Source organism: Poeciliopsis prolifica, unplaced genomic scaffold, assembly GCF_027474105.1.
Source record: "Poeciliopsis prolifica strain line A6 unplaced genomic scaffold, Auburn_PproV2 SCAFFOLD024, whole genome shotgun sequence".
Lineage (NCBI taxonomy): Eukaryota > Metazoa > Chordata > Actinopteri > Cyprinodontiformes > Poeciliidae > Poeciliopsis > Poeciliopsis prolifica.
This window is the reverse complement of record NW_026562399.1, coordinates 1,713,405-1,731,116: the sequence shown is the minus strand read 5'-3', so window position 1 is coordinate 1,731,116 and position 17,712 is coordinate 1,713,405. Positions and strand designations below refer to the sequence as shown.

At 37.5% G+C, this 17,712-nt stretch overlaps 1 protein-coding gene across 2 annotated transcripts in view; it reads right to left on the bottom strand.

Moving 5' to 3' along the window:
• pof1b (POF1B actin binding protein) overlaps nt 1-17,127 on the bottom strand; it is a 29,657-nt gene extending 12,530 nt beyond the window's left edge. For both annotated transcript variants that reach the window (XM_055046653.1, XM_055046654.1), the window contains exons 1-2: nt 16,304-17,127; nt 12,642-12,722 (exon numbers count right to left, since the gene is read on the bottom strand). In XM_055046653.1, coding sequence (XP_054902628.1) covers nt 12,642-12,722; nt 16,304-16,912 — 690 coding nt within the window. In that variant the 5' untranslated portion in view covers nt 16,913-17,127. The remainder of the gene's footprint in view (nt 1-12,641; nt 12,723-16,303) is intronic.
• Between the last annotated feature and the right edge of the window lie 585 nt (nt 17,128-17,712).

Sequence of the window (17,712 nt, the reverse complement as noted above, 5' to 3'; positions counted from 1 at the left end):
AGTCTGTTCATTGTGCTTCAGTTTTTAACTCAAAAGTCTAAACTGTCAGTTTTTGTTGTCGTGGAGGAGACAAATGCGAGCAGAAGGAATAAAATTCTCAGACAGTATAAAGTATTAAGTGAATGCAAACAAACAGGAGACTGGAGAAAATGCATATGGAGGTATCTCTAACTAACGCTTCAAGCAAACCAGGAGTCTGATTAAATGTATGTGAAACAGCTGACAATGAAAGAGGTGCTACACTACAACTGAAGATAGGAGAAATTACAAAGCAAGATCTATAATCTAAAGACCACCCAAGTACCACCTATAGAACTTCTCTCACAGTTTCCAAACACTGGATTTAGTTCATTTAGCAAGTGTTATACAACCCTGTTTACTATCAATTTAAATTGTCGCACTAATGAGGAAACAAAAATAAAGAATGTAGAGGTTGTGCCTTCTTAATGATCCAAAGCTTCTGCCCGAAGCAGTTCAACAGGATTCCACATGAGTGTAATGGAAAATGACCAGACAGAATTCCAAACTTCATGGAATGAGCGAACATCATGATGGGATCCCACTGAACACTATGACAACTTTTCAGGGTAATATAGATACATTTGCTAATGCTACACAGAAATGTATTGCAGATTGATGCATTAACTTGCACCTTAATAGGAAATAGGTTTCTGTTTAGCTGGAAATTCAGAGATTGGATGAGATGAACTGCAGTGATGCTGAGTTTTGTCCTTCACAAACTGTTTACGGGGAGGACAGAATGAAACAGCAGTCTGGGAATTTCAAGTTGGCACAATCCATTCAATTAGGTGGCTAAAAATTCCTCGGTGTTTCCAACTCCAACTGCTTCCTGCTTTAAGACTCGTGAAAAAGCCTGCAGTGTGCTACTCATGCATACATAAAATACACTAGTTTATTTTATGTATGTATTTAAACTGGTGGAAGATGATGGCAAAATATATCAACAAGCAGCATGCAGACATCACGTACTATTTGAATTAAAATAAAAAAAGGTATCAGTAAACTAACAATGATGAAAACTAAAAACTAAAAAAAACTAAAACTAACCCTATGATGACCACCATAGGGTCTGTCACCAAGATCCCAAAGCTACGGACTAACAGTTGATGAATCAATCATCTCAATTTCACTAACAACATGTAAATCTTAGTGAAGAACTGAGCCTTGAGCTGAATATCTAGAGATATTTAAAGCAGAATGGTAAAGCAAAGAATGTAAAAAGTGGAATAAACAAATGTTTCACTGGCAAAACATGTTTCCTTCATTTAAAGACAAAACTTGTTCCTCCCTGTAAACCTTAACAATGACATCATGAGCCAGCACACCTGTAAGGAACCTTCCTCCCTGTTTCAATTTGCATGTCCTTCAACTAAATTCAAACAAAAACATAAAATCTGGATACTGATTCATTGGTACTGCCTGCCAAATTGTCCATTCAGGGCAGGTGTGTCAAACTCATTTTTGTTTTGGGCCAAATCAAGATCATGAAGGCTCTTAAAGGGCCGGTTGTGCCAGAATGTGTTGATAAAGCCTGTTCACAAACTATTAATATGTCAATGAATTCTTAAAATTACATAATATTTCTGAACATCTTTTCAGTCCCTTCAGGAACTAATAATAAATGTGACTGTTTATTTACTCGCTGTATAAGTCATGAACTATAATCATACATCAACTAAATTCTCAAGAAACTGGAGGGACTGATTGATATAAATTGGCAGTAAACAGATAAAAACTGCATTGATATGATTGATAATATAATATTTAATCACACTTAGTGTTTAGTATAATCTGTGGAGGGCCACATAAAAAGCTATGGCGGGCCAGATTTGGCTCCCGGGCCTTGAGTTTGACACATGTGATTTAGGGTATCTGACTAGAACAAGTCAAAAACCACATCAAAGGTCCTGATGAAGTTTTAATGCAGATGTACTGTATGCAAATAATTACCCTAAACAAAGAAGATATTTTACACAGGCCGACTCCCACACCTGGGAAGATTATCAAAACAGAACCTGTTCCCAGTGCTTGAAGAAGGGCTTGGTAACAATGAGAGAAACTCCCATGACACACGGCTGTGGTATCTGACTGGCTGCATGGTATGAAAACCTGCAGGCTGGTTTATAATCCTGCAGAGCTCTGAGGTCGCTGTGTCAGGTTTGAAAAAGAGCGTCTCTTGCATGGTTTGGAGCAAATGCAAACAGCAGAGGTGTAAAAAGCAAAACCTGTTTACATGGCGGAGCAGCGTACCTGGAAGTGGGTGTGTCAGCTTCACACATATGCCTGTCATACCCGTAGAAAAAGGGAGAGTGGAGATAAAGAGGAATCATGAACCAGTCTGCAAGCTAAGCAAATATAGGGTGAGAGTTTGTTATCCAACCAGACCAACCGGTAGATGTCAGCCCTAACAATAGGACACATTGTACATCTGTGTTCTTTACCTTTATCAAAGCTTTAACGTTAACAGGATCAAAAAGAGCAGTTGGAAAGTTTGGGACATTGATTGAATGTTCAATCACACTTTGATATGGCCTCTGAAGTGAACTCTGGTGGGGTTTGAATGCATGTGTGAATGGCAAGCAGGACGGAGACCAGTCCAAAAGAAGGACACGGGCTACAGCGCAGGGCATTCTGGGTAAACAGCCAAATGAAGGAAAGGGGCTATTGAGTCTAATGACTGGGAGAAATGATTCGTGGTCTTTTGGCAAACACAAAAGACAAATCCGGCAACCACTAAAATCTGATGTCAATCCATTTTTTATGCTTTTTTTATGAACGGCAACATAAAGCATAAAACAAAAACTGCTTCAGTGGTTCTTGAGGCAGCGCCACCACAGACTTGGGGGAGCAGATTTTGTTGCAATTCTGGTCCCCAATCAAACTGAATCTAACGGATTGCCAGTTGCGAAAACACCATAAGTTTAGCTTTAAAAAAATGTGTATTTTGTTTTTTTATTTCTTTATTGCAACACCTTTATTGCAACAACACTTGTCATAACCAGAGGCAATATCAACACTGAGAGCTCAATGAGATTCAACAACAAGTGACAATCACAAATTTCCACTCTTACATCCCGATTTTATTTACCTAATCTGATAAATGACACCAAGCAAAAGTCAACAGCTGAATTAGCTCCTTGTCACCAATAAACTGTAACAAACAGGTTTGCCAACAGCATAATGTTTATGGCCCAAAGGTCTTATGCACACATACATTTTATTATTCTCTTTTCTTTTTAATACTCATAAATAATTCTATGACATCACACAACCACAAGTACATACACATAAAAAAGACAGTGTGGAATTTCTTGAAGCTTCACAGCGCATTTAACAGCCTTTATTTATACAACGTAAGGCCATAAAGGTTCATGACTTGGCCAGGGAACAGAATCTTTTTTGTGATGGGATCCTGACTAAATTAACACAAAACATATATTTAAAGACAAATCTAAAGGAAACTAATGCTAGCAGCATGCAGGTGTCTTAAGACAGCAGAAGATGTCAGAAGTAAAAGATTTTGTCAGCAGGAACTTTTTTTACTTGCTATGCAGGTTATGGTGTGAGCATGAACCTTTTTGTTGCAAGTGAACAGTGCAACGAACTGCACTGCCGAGCAACATCACAATATCCAATAAGAAACAATACCAGCTGCTCGCTGATGACTAAAATCAGACATGTAATATCTGACCCAGCTCTCAAAAACATTTAAAATACATTTAAAATGTATTCATTTTCTTTCCAGATTGAGAACAAATTATATCCAACAACTCAAAAGCCAGATTTTCTATCACAGTTAGTGGGACCCGGGACCTCCCGTTACGACTCTGGCTCTCAGAACTTTGTGTGCCCAAGTAACACTAGAGGTTGTCATTGAAGAGAGGAGGAATCGTCTTTCCACACTAGCTCTTTGTTAGAGTCTCTGTGAGTTTCTTTGTGCTGGAGTACATCAAAATATCTCCCTGTCAATGAGGTGTTTCAGTCAGGATGCTCTGCACAGCTTTTTATCAAAATAAATTAGCCTTTTTTTCCAGTTCTCATCATGACTTCTCTGCAAGTGACGGAGACAATAGAAGGAGAAAATAAAAAGTTGTCAGATTGCTGATTAAACTTTTTAAAAAGGTCAGAAGACAAAAAGTTCAATGAACCAACAAAGCCCTTTCAGGAGGCTGCTTGTCTATCCTGCAAAGATCATCTTTCCAGGAATTACATAGGTACAACAGCATGTTGCTGACTCAGACCTTTAACCTCCACTGAAGCAGCTGCATGCTGAAGATATGCAGTGATCCGAGTCACACAGATGTGACCCAGCTAATTTACTTCAGCAAAAATTTTAAAACAAGCCCTCTGACCAACTGTCTGAGTCTATGTTATAGAAAATGGAGCAATATTTCTGGAATTTTCCATGTGTGGGTATCTGTCTAAATATCAGAAAACATATTTCTCAGAGATGGACATAGAATGGCTGGAGAACAATTATATGCTACACCACCCTGATGCGTACTTGAAAAAGTTAATAAATAAATAAGCAAACATATTCAAGATAAAGTGTCTCTTGGGTGTGGTAGCTGGTGCAGAGGGACAAAGAATCACATATTTGCCATGTCAATGACAATAACTGAAGAGAAACCACAAATGGTGGAAGAAGTTTCTAGAAAGAAACTCGTTTTCTAAGACGGCATGTTAATTATTCAGTGGTTACTTTTAAACAGAACATTTCTTTCTATGTTGCAAGGTTTAGAAAAACAAGAATCACATGGGTTTTTTTCCCATATCGTGCAATAATAATAATAATGACAAACATTCATCAAAGGAATTGAAAACACATGTCACAACATGTCAAATGTTGTGATTGTAGCACCACTAATATGAATCCACTCCAAGATAAGGCTGATCTGGGATCTCACATCTACAGATTTTCACCATCAACCAAGCAAAACCTTAGTGGTAGAGTTCTTCTTCATGCACTAGCTGTCAACATAACTGTTTACTTTTTCAGAATCACATTACAAAACATTTAGGTGACAGAGACTGGAAAACCAAATTAGAAGGAGAGTTAGTGCTGCAAAACTAGATATTCAAACACGTAATTAGCCCACCAGCTACCTTTTAGAAAATCAAATGACTCGAATGGTTCTAGTTGCTTTGAGAGCCAAACTTCCTGCAGAATTTGGTGAAGGTATCATGTTACTCACTATGTGACTGCAATTGCACCTTGCACCAAAAATATGGTGCAAGAGTAAAAAGCATGCAAGTAAAATGCTGAACTTTAGAGCGTAAAACTGTTACTGCATCACCACTCATACAGGCAACCTTTCAATTATTAAGTTAATCGGCCAAAAGTACATTTGTAAAGCTAGCTTAGCTTGATTAGATGTTTATTGAGAATCTGTAAAAATCATTAAGTCTTTCGAGTGAAGGCAAAGCTGTAAAACTACCATAATGATCCTTTGGTGGTTTTAAAACAAAACATTTGAAAGATTTATTTCCAGACTATAAAAATTATAAACATGACATTGTGTGATCCCTTCCTCACCGCAAAGTGGCATCCTGTGTCACTGCCCTGTAATTTAGCTGGAATACTCTCCAAAGGAACGAGGAAACAAATAGCAGAGCAGAAACAAAAAGAGTTGCAGTAAGCTGCAACTCTTTTCACCAAACTCAGTTTACCAAACTCAGACAATCCTAGAGTCTAAATGATGTGACTGAAATCACAGCAGTAGACATCCATCAGCGGCTTTCTCTCTACCAAATAAAGCGACTCATCTGTCAGCAGAAAAATTTAAACAAAGTGTGACAGTTTTAACCTGAGCCTTCTTAAACACTGACAGAGCACAAGATTTTCTCTTAAGCATTTACAGAATGCTGCAGCTGCTTTATCATCCTGAAGCAGGGCAGTTGCTCATTTCTTATCTGCAGTTTGATAGTAAAAATATTTTTTTAAAAGGCATCTACAGGCCTCACAAGTCAATCTGGAACTGGTCCACAACTTATGTTTAGGCTGTGCTGCTAGTACTTAGTAATTACAGCGTTCAAAGCAAAGAGCTCAGTTTATAAAACAGGTTAGCAACTACTTATTTAAGCTCTGTCATTACATGATTAACAGAATGTAAAAAGAACATGATGTCAACCAAATCATCAGCAAGAAATGGGATCAGGCTCACATTATGCTAGAACCTTAGCAAAGATCCTCAGCAAAAATCACAGTTTGTTGAATATATTTTGTAGCCTTACACACTTTTGCTTGTTTTAAAACAAAAAGTCAGGTGATGCAGAAGGACATCCCATCAATTTTCTTAAGTTAATGTTATTTTTAGAGTTCCTCTTGAGAGTGTGCAGACTAGCTATGCACACTAATAATCCAGCTATTAACCAGGTAATGGCAGTTTTAGATTCTCAGTTGTGCTTTCTAAGAATCAGAACAACAAGAAGAAATAATATTCTTCACTATATGCATATTTACTTTTACTAAATGTATCAGGTGTTTATTTTATATCTCAGCATTAGTTAAACAAATTGTAATATGACTTAATGTTTTAGCCTAAACTGACATGAATTTTATTACTTATGACCGAAGTAGTAAGAACAACTTGACATGCTATTTTTTTTCCAAATACCTGTATATGACAACCCATACATTACCATGCATCAAAACTAAATATATCAGTTAGTATCGTAATAACTGGCATAATCATATTTTAGTACAATGAAGGTAATAACTTATGTTGGCTTTAAATAAAAGCAATTATTATGTAATAGCTCTGTAAATACTTTTATGCAGTGGTTCAGTTTTCAGTTTGGTCATAGGAAGGTTCTGTCAAATGGAAAGATTTTTTTTATTAAAATACCTGATGAATAAATCGTTTGACTAGGTTCACTTTTGAGGGTAAAGAATGGTCATATATTCTGTCCATAACTTCACAACTGGCTGCCTTGATGGTGCACCTTAATGAATCTGCTTACCACTAGTTGCCTAAAAAATTACATTCAGACCTAGAAATGGTTTTATGTGTGGAAAAAAGTAAAGGTGGATACAGATTATGGGATTATCAACTGAGTAATAAGCAACTGTCAAAATCCATGTGTATGAGCATTCCTGTTTACTTAGCTAGAATAGCTGTGCTGGAAGTTATCGTGAGAACAGGCTGCTGACACATAAAATCATCTAAAAAAGAGCTGATGTAATGTCACAGTTTGACAGGGAGTCAAATTGAGTTTTTAAGAAAAAAAAATTGGTAAGAGTTCAATGGATTTAATATTCAAGACTAAACAAGAAAACAGTAAGCCGAAAGCCCGATTAGGCCCTGCATTATTGTGCTTAACCAATGGGATTTCTTTCTGAGCGTATGTGTGCCAACTTGTTTTTAATCTATATCCACCCTAAAGCTGAGTCTTCAACAATAAGTCATTTACTGCAAAAGATCTACATTTCACTGCACCAGAATCAAGCCAGTCATTGAAGTTATAACTCACACAGGTGTGTCCCTGGCATGTAGCAACTTGATGCCAGCGTATAACTGCAGGCCAAAAATACAGTACAAAATGATCAGGCAATAACCTCAATCTGTCACAGTTTCGTCTGCTCAATCAGGTGAAAGAATGCAACTTATAACTGGATTTTCAAGGACTTGTTTTTACGTGGGAGAAGTTAAACATCTTCATTTCATATTTAGCGAAAGTCACTAGCTGCTATTATTTATAAATAACTGATAGTCAAATGATACTTTTCTGACTGGTTTTTTGCTCCAATTCTGCTTGCATCTTATTTAAGGCAGTTTTTGGTAAAACAGTCAGTTATTCAGGGTACGGTATAGTTCTGGCTTTTCTGCTTCACCACACCTTCCATTTAGAGATCACTCATCGTTATTGTGATTCAGGCATGTGTTGGTTTTGGAAAAGATTTTTCATTCCTGTCACAGACTATGAAAGAAGGCTTAAACGATGATGACAACTTGGTCTTACTGCACAAAACCTTTTCCACAGATGCAACTCTAAATCACTGATTGCTGTTCCCAAAACTGGCCAAACACACAGAAGGGCTGTGACAATATATTAAATACCGCCTTATGTCATCTGCAAACATGAGATAATATGAACAGAAAGATTGTATTAGTCTTCTTCAAATGTTAAAAATATTGTAGAAATAGAGCTGTGTAGTATTAAAACTTATTATATTTAGTAGAATTAAAAAGTTAGCAATAGGCTTTTGGTGTACAGGTTCTGGCCCTTTTTTTCTGTTATAGCTAACCTCAATTCTCCCATTGCAAGAATTCAACCCTAAAGCACAAAGTTCACTTCTAGATCATGTTCTATAATGCTCTTTGAAATTGTTTGTTTATATCTTGCTCTCTATCGTCTGTTTTATTTTATGTATGTTTGTTTGGAAAAGCAAAAGAGAACACAAGGGAAAATACAGAACTGCTGCATAATCCGTGCTCAAAGATTTCAAAATAAGAGCATTAAAATAAATATTGACTACTTGTAAAATTCTTAACACTTGATAACCTAAATTTCATCACAGATGTCAAGTAAATTAGAGCAGAAACAGGGACAACACCGGTCCACTACTTCCTTTGGAGAAGGAAGATGAAGTTCCCAGATAGAACCAATGTATGACATCAGACTCCATAAATCTCGGATCTTCTTGCTGCAAGGCAAAAACATTGCCAACTGCAGCAGTATGCAGTTCACTCTATTAAATATGTTTCTCCGTTTTATTTTTGCTGCCTAACATCTCACATTTTGACAGGAGCTAACACAATCCTAGTAGTAAATCACCTTGTTGGTTGTCGTTGTGTGTTCGTAACCCAGGAGTAAGTGTCACAGTTGTTCTTGCACACCATTAGTGTTCAAACAGCTGAGGTCAAAACCCAAGTCCTCCCTGAAGTTAAACACCTCCGCTCTAACTGGAATCCACAAGAGCAGATCCTTTTTTACTCATTTCAAACACAAACATGTGTTTCAGGCCTCTACACCCACCAGTCACTTAATTTTTATTACAAACACATGTGGAGTGTTAAGAGATTTACACATATTTCACCTTATGATAAAAATAGCATCACAACAACACTGAACTATTAAATGGTTTCAGATGTATAATATTGTGAAAAGCTAAAAATAAAAAAAAAAATTTAAAAAAAATGAAAATAGAAAAAAATGAAATCCAGATTGACAACCAGTCCCTGTTTCTGTTGCTTGAGAAACCACTAAGAGGTGTGGCTGCTTCACTGCAACAAGTTTCTTTAAATTTTGTTACCACCCAAAATATTTTCCTTGACAGAATTTGTAGGACAAAGGCCTGAGGCCAGACAGCCAACATCATTTTCTGAAGTGCTAATTAACAAGAAAGAAGAAACGCCAGGCAGGTCAGATGAAACCTAAAACGATCGGAAAACCTGGAGATGATTAAAGGGATTGAATCATTGAGTTCAATTACAGGGCAAGAGTTTTCCTGACAAGATTGAGGCCCAGTTCTCTATTCAGAAGCAGAACAGGGTTTCAGGCAACATTGCCATGTGAGTTGTCAGTCAACTGTGTATAAAAACTAAATTAGGGGTAGCTATTAGAGACTTTTTATTTATTAAAATAAAGATAAAAATATCATAATACCCTAGAAACTTTTGTCATGTCCTTCATGGAGATAACATGCTAAATGCAGGCCAACGACTGGGGCAGGTGACTCAGGTAGAAATGTATGAACATTACACAGCTCTGTGTGTAATAGATAATATGCTACATCAAAAATCTATATGAGCAAATCAAACAAGTACTGTGTTTTAGATTAGGCTAATCTAGAGCTTCCTTTTGCTGCCAAAAATAAATAAATATCTACACCAAGAAAATAAAAAATAAAAAAATAAAAAAACTCAAAAAATACATGGCTAACATGCAAAAGCCATTTTGTTTTATAACCATTTGGTGTTTTATAATAACTGGATTTTTTTTGTTTTTATTTTGTAAAGCATTTCAAACTGCCTTGCTGCTGAAATGAGCTCTACAAATAAACTTTGATATCTACAAAGATTCACATATCTATTTCCCCACATATTAATACATCTTTGTTCTTTATATTAAAATATTGTGTTTGACTTGCTGCCATGCAAGTTAAATGATTATTTATTTGGCAAGTAATTCTTTTTTTAGCCTCTGTTTCTGGATTTCCAGTCAAAATGCTCCAGAAGGTGGCAGAAACTCACATTATTGACATCTACAGTCTAAAGAAAAGCATCATGAGCATGGCTAAAGCAGTGTCAGCCCCTCTGCTGATGTTTACTGAAAACATTCAGGTCAAACTCAGAGGTCAAAAACAAAATAGAAAAAAAGAGTCCACTGTTATTGTAGCATAGAAAGTCATTTCAGGCATGTAGAAAGTAATCTGCTGCATCACTGTTTATAAAAATATGCAAATTGTAAGTAAATAAGATAAGTGTAAAAATATGTCCCTGTTTGTCCATCATAAAATTATAGAAGAGATGTACAATTACAGTGGAAAATATATCTTAATGCAGAGAACCACAGTGTCTTTATGGGCATATTATCATAAATTATACTGCAAGCTATAGGTATAACTAAATAGTGATCCACTAATCAGCTGACCAGTTATCAAAATTAGACATTTTTTCCCTCAGGCATCTCAAACTGGTAAAAGGAAGTCTGATGTACTTTCCTGTGTAACACATCAAAACTAAGAATTTCCACTTTTTTCAGTCTACAAACGCATCAAAAAAAAAATAAATGGCCTTTTATGCATTTTTATTTTAAGTTTAGTAAAAGAAAGTCAAACAATAGTTACAGATATATGTTTAGAAACATAAATAGTTATGTGTATTTACTTCAAAAATGTATATTATTAACATTTAAATATTGGCAAAAGATTATAGTTTTTTCTTTCATTTTTTTGTACTGATTTTTGAGCAAACTTTAGGATTTCTATTTGAAGAAAGCTCTCAACAGCAGCCCAGTTTGGTGGTGGATGTGTTTCTTCTGATCAAGCGTTCCCTCCTTCTCAGCCAGACAGCAGGTTAGAGGTCCAAAGTGACACAGCAGTGGTAATTACTCCTCCTCTGTTCATGTGAACGCAGCTAGACTTTTGTCAGGCTGTGCCAAGTCAAATGGCACAGACACGCCATAAATCAAAGAGCCTTGCTGCTAAATACACAACACTGCAGGTTCACATCAAAGGAATGTTCCCCGCCTATCGCAAAGGCTTCTGGGACACAGCCAGACACGCCCCAGTTTTAACACTCATCCTTGCAACAGTAGGAGTTCCTGTGATTGTGAGCAAAGCGCGGCTCAGTGTGTGAATGTGGAGTAAGGAAGGTGAGGCTGCACAGTCAGCTCTGAAGTCTCAAACAAAGACGATGCACGACTCTCCCACCTCAGAGTCATGTTCTGTATCCACCAAATGCTTTCTTTGGAATTTTATGTCATGCAAAAGTTCACTTATGCTCCTACAGACCCGGACGTGTGGCTCATACTCACTTCCCGTCTAACTTCTTAACAATTCATTTAACTATTACGTAGAACAGATTTGTTGTAGAGTGATTTCCTTTTCAAATAATCTTTTACATTTAGAGGTTGGGCAGCATTTTAATATCAGACTGGATTAGCTCTCCACCCCCTGAGATCATGCTGACTGATACAGTCACTCTGAGTAATTCCAGGGTAAATTTCAACCGTTAGCTGTTTGGTTTCATGGGAGTGGCAAGTAAATATTTGTGTAATATCTCTTCCCAACTTCATTTGAAATTTAATTTGTTTCTCATTCCCCGCGACTCGACGCCAGAGAAGAGGAAGAAAATGGATGAATGGATATCACAGTTCCATTTCTCAGAGCTGCAGGGGTTCAGACACAGAGTAGAAAAAGAGACTCTTTCAGTTTCTGTTTTCAATGACCGGATTGATTTTCTTTTAAAAATAAGCTACATTCGACTTGTTGCAACAAGCTGCTGGATCATTTATCTGCAGGACTGCAGAGCGCTCCTGAGCTCATTAACCTGAAGTGTCTCTTGGTGCAGTTTCAACTTGTAGCAGAGCTGATGTTGGTGTCAGACTCTTCTCAGAGTTGAAATCAAGTGTGCATTGAAATGATCCTCCAAATGTTTAGCATTTATAACCCGGTTTTATGAAAACAGTTAAGAAAAAAAACTCTGCAACTTAAAGTTGAGATTAAAATTAAACTTTAGACACACCCTTTATTTAGGTGTGTCTGAATAAATTGGAAAACCTTTGAAAAGTTCATTTATTTTAGTAACATGCCATCGTAGTCATTTATTTATATTTAATCCTAATGATTCTGACTGGTAAAATTCTAAATTTATTTATTTTTATTTTCATTTATTTTTATTTTCATTTATTTTATTTTCAAAATGTATTTTCATTTGATAAGAGCACACGTCAAATCTAAACCTGTCGTAATAATTAATCAATCTCATGACAAATTGAAATAAGCTCTAATAATTTCCATTCTTGTGATTAATATTTTTAGAACTGCAATTTTGTTTGTTTATCGCAATAATTTCTGGAACAATTTATTGCCCAGAAAAAATAAAATAAAAATAAATCAGGCGTTGCAGTACGGTTCATGGTGCATTTTCATGTTTATGTGTTAGGCTGCTCACCTCCTGCTCCACCACGCTTGCCTCGCTCTTGTTGGGACTGGACGCCTGGCTGAACACTGAATGGCTGCTTTGAGCGTCGGTCTGAAACAAACAACCAGAAAAGAAGACAGAAGAGAATCAGACTCTGTCAGAAAATAGGACTTTACTGGTTTCTAATGTAAAAAGAATACCCAAAGGCATTGCTAACAAAAGCAGCTAGGTTTAGTTGTGACTCACACAAGTAAACCTTAATTTAATTAATGTTATCATACAGTAAAAATTAATGGGCTATGACATGAGATAGATCATTGATTTTATTGTAATTCCTTGAGGTTAAGAAGTAAATATGCAAACAGAAGAGGTCAATATTAAAATAAGTATGATCTGATCCCGTCTGTTGATGAGGTTAAGCCTGCAGCTTTTAAAAACCTCCAAAAAGAAATAAAATGCTTGCAGGAGAAAGCTGTTCAACATTTTATTCATGACTTAAAATAAAAACATATCAAACCAATGACAACACTGTAATAAAGCACAGACTTTGGTGTTTACAGTCAGTGAAGCAGGTGTCAATGCCAGTCTTTCTACCCTGATGTCACTCTGAAGGTATGAGCAAAACAAAAAGCCAGCTGTAAGCCAGAATTATCTCCTGATACGACATGACAAGATATGATATACCATTCCTGTAGCCTTAAGTCTCCAGTACAGTAGGGATGGACCGTAAGTCTAAAAAACTTACCACCACATATGTCAATAATTATTCATATTGACTAATATTACCAAACATTTTTGGTTTTAAATATCTGAAATACTGCCAAACTGGTGTGACCTTTCTTGTTTGACCACAGTTTTCATTTCTTTTTATTTTTAAGTGGTTATGGGGGACTCAAATTGATGCTGCATGAAAAAGAGTGAGTGAGTTAGTTGGAGGCCTTCATTCCCCAAAATGCCTTGTGATTCTGGATCAAAACGTAGTGAAATTATTAAATATTTTATAAGGCACATAAGAATATTTTACATTTAAGAATATTTTATAAGACCTATTGATCACATCTTTATTGCTATATCTTGCTTTTTCTTGATTTATTGTCCTGCCTTCCCTACCGGATTTTTTTTGTTTTGTTTAGATTAGCTAACTATAATCCACATATTTATCATCTACTGTATATAAATTATTCTATTCTAAATAATTATATCATGCATGTTATTATATTATGTATGTACTTGGCTTGACTCGTTAAAAGGGGAAATAAAAACCATTTCTTTTATTTTTTCTTACACGGGACATACGATGTCAGATTTGATTCGAACAGTGAGCGTGTCCTTAAAAACTAAATTCAGGGGCGTACTGTGGTGGCATAGGGGATAACGCGACCCACATTTGGAGGCCTCGAGTCCTTGACACTGCTGTCGCAGGTTCGACTCCCAGACCCGACAATATTTGCCGCATGTCTTTCCCTCCTTTCTTGTCAGCCTACTTTCATATGAGTAGGCTAAAGGAGGAAAAAAAAAACTAAATTCAGACAGAACATTATGTAGCATGCTAAAACTCTGCATGTCAAAGAGAAAGGAGCTGAACACACAGAAAGCAGATTTCACTGCAAGTTGCACATGTTACTAATTATTAAAAAAAGCACCTCAAATATCTTGATAACAGTTTACTGCACTGAAAATCAAACTTAAGCAAATCAGTAACTAAGTAGAAAGCCAAGTTATGCATAATGGCAAAAGAGGAAGACACAGAGAAGCTGATATGAGTCAAATGTTTTACAGCTGGAGTCTTCAGTAAACCTCTGAAATCATGAGCGAAGTAATAAGTTAACAGGCAGGACCTTAGATTCAGGACCAGACTGGAGCCATTAACAAGCAGAAACTCAGAGACAATCGGCAGCATAATCAATGAGAGTTTGTATTAATGAAGTAGCATTATACTGCAGGGAGGGACAGAATGTTAAAAGGCATTTCAGAACTCTTTCTGCTTCTGCAGTGTTCGCCTTACAAAATTATCAGGATAATTAAAAGGAAGGCAATCTCCTGTTTGTTTTTCAATGGAGGTGTCCTAACAAAAGTATCTTATATGACAAACCACCAGAAAGAAGCACATGATTGCAAATCAGAAGGAGGTTGGTGAATGTTTGATTGCTTACAAACAAAAATGAAAATTAAGGTATCCAAATATACTCCGTCAGCTTAAACCCCTAAAAGATTCCTGTGCAACCAATGCATTGAGGAGACACCTAATGCAACATTAGTTGCTACACCAACCAAAATCTTAGCAAAAGCTTATGCTAATGTACTAAATTCAACCATGTTGCTGATGAACATAATGTCAGTAACAAAATGTGGGACAGTACATCTGTCTTAACCGGGTCAAATTTATTTCACGCCTACCTGCATGATGTACTGCATTAACGGTGTTCCCCGGATTCAAAATAAGAGCATGAATATAAACATCTTAACTACTTAAGGAATTCTTAACACTTCATAACCAAAACTTCATAACAGATGTCTAACATTATTTAACTGAAAGTTTACAAAATAGCAAAGTAAATTACCAACTCCAAAGTCAACAAAGGTTAAAGCGCTAAACAAAAAATTAGCACCCTATTAATGCAGTTTCAAAAGTACACACCGCTGCTACTGATTATTTGAAAATGGAAAGAGGGCAGAAAGAAAATGCAAGGCACGCAGATTAATTAAAGAAGCAGACCAAAGATGCATGCCAACTCTGGAGATGCTGCAGAGATAATTAGATCAGTCAACAGATTCTTCAGCTATTAGCTGGGACTCCAAAAATCTGGCCTTTATTGAAATGTGGCAAGCAAAAACCTGTTCAAAGTTTGCTTAAAGCCATGTGGACACCTTTGTCCACATAAAACAAGTTTGAAAGGTGGATACTAATGTCCTGGAAGCCATGACTGCAGTAAAGTAGTTGTCCACATAAAACATGTGGACAAAGGTGGTCTGGTGAAATGTTGAATACTACAGAACCATTACAGGACATTCCTTGGGAAAATGTCCTGTAGAAGTGAGTGGAAGTGGAGTGGCAGGATAAGCCTCTAAACATCCAACCAAAAATACAATGCAACGGCTTAGATTCAAACAAAGCCATGTCATGTTCTTAAATCTTAAAGAAGCATAGTATGTCTTTTAACAATCCCTCATTTATGAGTTATGAAACCCGGAAGTTCAAACCTGGAAGGTTCACACTCTGAGTTTGATTTACATGCAAATTAGCAAAACATCTGCAGGTATGCAGAACTTTACGTCATCTGCTTTCTGTTCATCGTATTCCTGACAGATACTCTAGGCTGTGAAAAGTCAGAGGCTGGTGTGAGAACTGAGAACCTGGTGCCACATAACACACATTCCCACAGCCTGTCTGAGGCCTCAGCCCTGCACCGCATTTCTCTTCCCTGACATCTGTGACGGATCATGACTGGCAAATTAATAAACGGAGATGTCTGACAGCTCAGTGTGAACCCAAACTGATTTATGAAAATAAACAAAGAGGTCAAGTTGGAGTTAGGCCTGACTTTTTTATGCTCAAATATGAACTTTAAATCATAAACAAAAACTGAAAGTTTTATAAAATGACTAATATTAGCCCGAATGTTTTAAAGTTTTAAGAGAAACATCTTATTTTCTAGTGATTCTCTTAGAGGTAGAAAGATGAAAGCGGTCACCTCAGTTATGAAATGCTGTTGTTGCTGTTGTTGTTGCTGCTGTTGCTGCTGCTGCTGGTAGATAATTTCAGTCCCCTGGTTGCTGATGCTGCTCACACGGGGCAGAGTCTGCAGGTACATCGGCTGCACCACCGGCTGCACCATCGGCTGCATCACGGCCTGCTGCATCACGGGCTGCTGCATGAACATGTAGTTCTGCTGGGGCATGGCCTGCTGCACCGGAACCAGGTACCTCATTGTCCCGTAGGAGCCGTTCATCGCGGTAACCGGCAGCGTCGTGACATTGGAGACCGAAGACAACTGGATCGGTGAAACCGGAGACACCGGGGAGACCTGAGGCAGCGGAGACGCAGGAGACACCGACCTGGTCGAGAACACCTGTGTGGTCACCGGTTCGGCTTTCACCGTTTTGTAAGTGTGAAACTTCTGGGTCGACTGGACCACCGGTTCGGCTGTCACCGTTTTGTAGGTTTGAAACTTCTGGGTCGACTGGACCACCGGTTCGGAAGTCATCGTTTTGTAGGTTTGAAACTTCTGGGTCGACTGGACCACCGGTTCGGCTGTCACCGTTTTGTAGGTGTGAAACTTCTGGGTCGTGTGGTGAGACATGTTGACTCACAAGGTTGGAGCAGAGCAGCTCAGCCCGAAAGCAAAACAACCGAAGCTGTCGCGAAAAAATAAAAAGTTTGGGCGAGTCCACGAAGTGAGAAAAAAACACGCAGGATTCTAAAGAGATCCTCCGTGGAGTTTCTCTGGCTGCAAACTGGAGATTCGCCACCGACTGATTTCCTCCTCAGCTGGGAAGACTGGGTAGGAAAGTCCGGTTGGAGGAGTGACTTGTTTGTGAAGGATAACCTGAAACATGAGGGAGGAGCTCTGCTGCTCTGCATGCAAATAGTCGGGAATGCGGGAGGAGGGTTCAGAAAATACACTTTACGGTGGAGCTCAGCGCGCGACTTCAGGCATGTCGGCCTGATTACTGGCAACGCCCTGCAGCTCTCTAATGAAGACTATTATTAAAAGAAAACAACAACAACAAAAAGGCTAGGCACATTTCCTCTTACATGTATGCTACTTTACTTCACACTGTTTCCTTCAAGCCCAAAGGTAAAATAGCGAACTCACTTTAAAAGCCATAAACAGAAGCTGCACATTTCAGCGGAGGTGGAAAAACAAACATGTATTATCTGATTCAGCCGCCAGGTGGAGACAAACACCGGCTGCTGAAAAATCTAACTTTATTTTGTAAATAAGGGCACTTTAATTCAAAGTTGGCACTTTTGGTGGACTTTCAATGCAACTTTTGATAAATTTTGTATTAAAAGTTTCATTATTTACCGAATGACACTTCATGACGACATTCATAGACCTTCATAAAGACTCACTCCTTCATGTTCATTGAAGATGTT